This window comes from Lepisma saccharinum, chromosome 11 (genome assembly GCF_977018435.1).
Source record: "Lepisma saccharinum chromosome 11, izLepSacc3.1, whole genome shotgun sequence".
In the NCBI taxonomy this organism is placed as follows: Eukaryota; Metazoa; Arthropoda; class Insecta; order Zygentoma; family Lepismatidae; genus Lepisma; species Lepisma saccharinum.
In genome coordinates this window covers 61,372,006-61,378,005 of record NC_139239.1, presented here as the reverse complement: position 1 = coordinate 61,378,005, position 6,000 = coordinate 61,372,006, and the positions used below count along the sequence as shown (strand labels likewise).

Below are 6,000 nucleotides of genomic sequence, written 5' to 3'. Positions count from 1 at the left end.
TAAAATAGGCCTACACGCTACAGATTCAAATTACTTATGGGTCTAATGTAATTAGCTAATTACAAATACTTTCTCACCAATGGGCACCATCATTCATACTTCTGGGATGATTTTGCTTTCTTGAGTATGTTTAATTCGTCCTTTATTGTGGTCATGTCCACATTAAATTTCACTTTCATTACTTGTTCGTTGACACCAGGAGTGTACGTTTTTCCTCTCGCCAATAAGTTTTAATAACACAAGAGTTTCTCACAATCAACATTTGTACCAGGCAGAGTAGAGTAAACAAGAATTTTATAAGATTCACAATCACTTTTAAATTTGACCCAGCCTGTACTAAATCTTTGTACACTGACCTCCACTTATCCATCATTGCTTCTTTTCTTCCCCCCCCCCCCCCAATCTTCAAGATGTTTTTCAACGGCTTTTGAAATTGCACAGTAAGTGTCAAATATATCATTATCATTAAATTCCAATGAATTTGAAATATGTTTGCTTGTTGATGGATATATGAAAATGACCCTTGAAATTGTTCATAGGAAATTCTTGAGTCAAGGAGTAAATACCTCAGTTTCTTGACATCTTCCAAAAAACTAAGTTTCTAAGTATTTTACCACTTCACAATAAAACCTATTTGAAACAGAGTATGCATATTCCTCCTTCATACTCCCTTCTTTTACAAGTTTCATAAGTAAACTTTTTGCTGAGAATGAGAAAAAGTTCTTTTCTATTCTGTAGGAGTTGAAAATATTGAACAGAAACTTCAATTACTGTTATATCACACCTTTCAAATTTTAAAATAGTATCATTAAACAGGAGTAGCTGTGCATCCAGAAAATATAGCCATAGTTCACTTGTATCATCTTGAAAAAAATTGACTATAGCAATTGGGGCATTTTCCTCACTCAAAAAATAGGTATTTATCGCTTCATACTGACGTATAATTAAAGTAGAGAGAGGAATCTTATCTTTGAGTGGTATAAAAGACCCTCATAATGGCACCCAATAAATTCACAGAATCTTTTCAAATTTTCTGTTCTCACAGTAAAAAATACTAAAATGATTGTATATTTTCTCAACATCTATGGGTATTATTTTCGCACAAGGTACAGAAATTGCATTATGTAGAATATGAGCCCCACAACCAATTGGCAAAGTATTTTTTTCTAATCTGCACTCTAACTCTCTGTGCAAATTTTTATTTCCTGATATGTCTTGTTTATGCTACCAAAATTTAATGGTGCATTATCTGCTACAAATCCAACAACCTTAGTTTCCAAACCATATTGACTTACTGTATCCATCAATACACTTGAAGAAACTATCCAAGTTACGTGTCTCAGAAACCGATGAACATTCTGTGTGTGACTTCGATTTTATATGTTGTTCAATATCATAGTTACCTTTGTTTTTATGGAAAAGAGTATATTTGGGGATTTTTGCACATTGAAAAGAGTATAGAGTATATGAACCTCTAAAAGAGTATAATACTCCTAAAAAGAGTATGTCTGGTCACCCTACCCATAGTAGACGTCACTGTTAGGCAGTAAACGCAGCTCTAACTTTAAGAAGAAAAACTATGTACCATAGAAACAAAATAAAGACAAATTACATACGACTTGATTGCTTTACAGCCTGGTAACACTGGTTGGACCTAACAACCTTTCCGAGCAACAACTCTTGCGATTGGTGAAAAGTTCGTTGACTTTGAAACCTCCTATCACGGACGTGCCCTCAGGAATCGAGGCGCTTGGCAACGAAGGCATGGCATAACTCAACAGCAATAGTGTTTCCAGCTACAGGGTGTTCCAAAAATTGCGCATCTCTCACTTTGATTCTCGATAACATTAAAACCGAACAAGTTACGAGAGTTTATACACGTCGAGGTAGTAACTTACAGAATATGTTTTCTGGATTCACGATACGTGGTGATTCATTTGAAGCCAATGAAAACCATTGAAATTTCTAACGACCCTCCTTGGTGTCAGAAACAGGGTAGAAGTAACATAATATGCGGTTGTCAAATTGTTTCAGACATGTTTGTAAATACAATGGCCATTAATAAAACCTTTCCTGGGTTGGATCCGTAAGTTGCCAACTAGTTATAGGAACTTACACTTGGAGCATTGGCACTGGGCGTAACTGCTGAGCTGATTGTAGTACCTATACGAGTCAAAGGTTAAAATGCATTCTGAAATGAGTTAGGTCCCCAAAACGTGCTTGGCCATTTTTTGTCCTGTCGACCAATTTCTCCTCGTGTTGCGTTCAGAAAAAACCTAAGTAGTTCTGCTTGACCTTGAACGAACAGGTCTTTTCCGCTTGGAGCTCAGGTGAACTTGAGAAAGAGAGCGACAGGTGGCGTTACAGTCAGTCAGCACTCGAGAGTATACGTAGGTCAGTTACAAGCAACGACCTTCCACGCTCATGTGGCAGCTCTGGGAACTATGTGATCATCTGAACCACTGCTGCACGCGTGGGCGTCACTACCAGAGGGCCGAGGGTGGGGTCTAGCCCACCGTAAAGTAATCTTAACCACTCCACACGAATCACGCATAGTGGCGAAGAAAGATAATCGAAAAGAAAGAAATAGATACAGAAAATATTAAAATAAAAATATAGGAAGAAAGAGAAAAACAGAGGGAAAAAGATAAGAGATTTGCAGAAACATGGATTTTTTTTGCAGTAAGGGGCAAGTAAGGTATTTTTTCGGGAGGGGTAAACAAGGCATGTCTCCCCCATAACAGTGTTTCTCTCAAGAGAAATACTCGTTCAGTTTGAAGTTATGTCCCTGCAGCGCCCTTCTAATAATTAACATAAATTACTGTGGCAAATGGAATTAGTATATGTGTATATTTTAGTTTGACATTCATTTTTCGTGGAGGGGCGTGCCCCCTGGCCCCTTCCGGACGTTCATAGAGAGAAAGAAAGAAAGAAGAATGAAAAGAGGGAGCGAATTAGAGTAAGAAACTACGGGAGATAGAAAAGTAATAATGTAACCTAACAGTGGAATAGGATTGCTGTTAAGAAATTTAAATATATTTTTCTTTATATTGTAGGAAAATATCAGTGTCCTGAAATAAACAGCAGGAAGGATGTTGATAATAGTGAACAGTTCTACATACATACATGTTTTATTTATTTAACCAACAATTCGTTCGAAAGTGGTTTCAAAGTGTGTTTGATTTCAACCAGAGACAGATTAATGGCATAACACAAGTATGTTCGGTTCAAATCGCTGCTAAGCGAAATCAGAGTGATGTTATAATCTATGAAGCACAATGAAGGTCTCATGTGACCAATCATGTCGCCCCTAATTCATATTATTATCAATTATGAATCAAGATAAATTCGTGTCGCGTTAAACTTATATTTAGTACGTCTTTAATGTTAGAAAACTAGCATATCTTCACATTCCTCAGTTTTGGAAATAAGTTCATTTAGATGCATTGTTTCCTCTCACGGACAGCTTCTGTTTCGTAGGTTGAAATACTGTCCGATAGAGGTCTCTATGCTCACCAAAGTTTGTCTTCATAACTACGGTGTTCCACACTGACAGTTTATCGGACGTAACCAGCGTATAAAATGTATTTTTTTGCAACTTCGCTCACTTGTATCCCAATTCGTGAAGAGTAACATTACATACATTTTAACTAATTGACTTTACTTAATAATTGTAATCATAATGTACATTTTTCGTTAAAAGAGTACTATTGGAGATTTCCTTGTAGTCCTCTTTCAATTTTAACTTCTAACTTCAATTTTTCCTTTATTAAAGGGCTAGTTGTTCATATGGGTGTTGTTCCACTACACATTGGTAGTTGCAGCGGAGAGGTCAGGTACTGTAGTCTATGTACATCAGTTGCAGCCAGGTGAATTTCTCGCGGTGCAGATAAAAGGGTGTTCCTCGGAGGGACAGAGGAACCTTGTGAATTCAACGTCCCAGTTGTCGGATTTCTTTCCAACAGCTTCCAGCATGTTATTCCAGAGGGCGTTGGTCGCTGGAAAGCAAAATATATTATTTTAATATTTTCCATACAAACATTTTCAAATTCGATCATATTTCAAGGTGTCACAAAATGTGCTAAACTGTCCGAAACATTTCCCAGACTTTCTTCCAGGGGTGCCCACAGGGGGGGGGGGATTGTGGCGCAGATTGATATTTAATCCATTAGATGAAGAAAATGAAGTATTTAGTTAGAGGTAGCGATGATGTCCACAGGTGGATTTGTGATCTCACGTTATGTCCAAGCAACTTATTTGGGGGGGGGGGGGGGTACGATTTTTTGTGATGGAAATTTGATGTGAAACAGTACAGTATTTGGCACAAGTTGAATAACGTTATTAACTATCCATTGCTGTTACATAAATAGCAAATTCTAGACTTCCAAGGAAATTGTAACGGGTAATATTATTATTAAGGAAGTGGGGATATCCAACTCTTACACATTGGGTCTTAAATCGACACATGGATTCTGGTGGGGGATTGAGGATTAAACGTTGGGGGGGGGGGCAATATTCGACTATTGAATATTATTGTTAAATCTTAAATTATCTTAAAAAAAAAAGAAGTAAAGTGCTCCCCTGTGCTTAGCACCACGCCATGTAGGCGTATAGGGGGTGTGAGGGTAACGCCCACACTTTCTTGATCCGGTCATGAGTGGGGGTGATGCGATCAGCATCACGCCCCTGACCGCCTTTACCCCCCAGGGTTTCCCCCAGGTACCCATGTTCTTCGACGCTGTTAGATTATCGTGGGAATTTTAGTTATGGTTGTGTAATTCTCGATCTTAAGTTGTGTAAGACTTTGTGTTAAATACCCAAATTGTGGGTTATTGAAATCTTGTTCTCCAACCACAAACACTGTTTAAATACATATTTATATAATTATGACACTTGAGATTGCTAGCTTTCCGTTATTTCGAAAATTTGAACCATTAACAAATATGGACATCTTGACAGGCTATTGTATTAAAATAAAATGAATTATTACGTATTCACCAAAATATTTTGAGGGGTAAAGCATCCACGGTCTAGCTGGGGATGGAATCCTCTGTTTAAGGAGGAAGGGCAGATCAAGTATCGTGTTCAATAAAGCTTAAAAAAACGTTAGTTTCAGTAGACACGCTATCGTAATTAAATACTTCACGTGGATTACCACATGATTTGGGGGGGACGCATGACGAGATTTGGAGGGGATTGCGCCATTGGCCTTGGGGGGATAAGCACCCCTGCTTTCTTCAACTTACGGTACTTAGTGGCTTCAAATTTCTGAACTCATTAAATACATTTTGTTTTCTAATTATGAAATATATATATTTGTGTTTTGATGTTTACTTAAATAAGGAATTGTTTAACATTTGAGTGGGCACTTGCTGTACATATGTATGAAACAACTGGAAGAACCTTACAATATTTTTATCGTATCTATTGTACTTCATTTATTATAATCGAAACTCATGGTAGAGCTTAGATTTTATCAACAACAAAACTGTGATACACTTAAAAAATTTCTTATATGGTTCATGTACAGTCACCAGCAATAAAAATGAGACACTCACACCCTTAAATACTTGCTTCACGTGTTACATGGAGTTACACGTGTTGCCTAATTCTACAGAGAGGAGTTAGGATCAAGGTGTCCCCTTTTTTGTAGATGACTGTACCTATGAGCTAAAGGAATGTAAAAGCAAACAAAATATCAAATTTTGATTTGCTTATTTCTCGTAAACTGAGCAATATAGAAAGAAACGGTTTCACCACTGTGATCAGTAAGTAGTATTGATATTAACAAAAGTCAAACCAAGTTACTCAAGAAAAAGCAAGAAAGTTGAAAACTTGTAACGCAGACTCGCATTGCGCCAGAAATTTTTGTAGGGGGATCAGGCCTTCGTGAAGAAACAAGAAAACAAACAAAATGAAACTGAACGGTGGAAATATTAATAAAGAAACCGGAATTACTATTATTTAAAACCAATAATGACTACTATTATTTCCATTTTC

At 37.1% G+C, this 6,000-nt stretch overlaps 1 protein-coding gene across 1 annotated transcript in view; it reads right to left on the bottom strand.

The window, feature by feature from the left end:
* Nucleotides 1-3,125: 3,125 nt before the first annotated feature.
* The window catches only part of LOC145995272 (phospholipase B1, membrane-associated-like), a 52,347-nt gene continuing 49,472 nt past the window's right edge, over nt 3,126-6,000 (bottom strand). Inside the window, exon 8 of the mRNA XM_083131858.1 lies at nt 3,126-3,998. Coding sequence (XP_082987984.1) covers nt 3,856-3,998 — 143 coding nt within the window. The 3' untranslated portion in view covers nt 3,126-3,855. The remainder of the gene's footprint in view (nt 3,999-6,000) is intronic.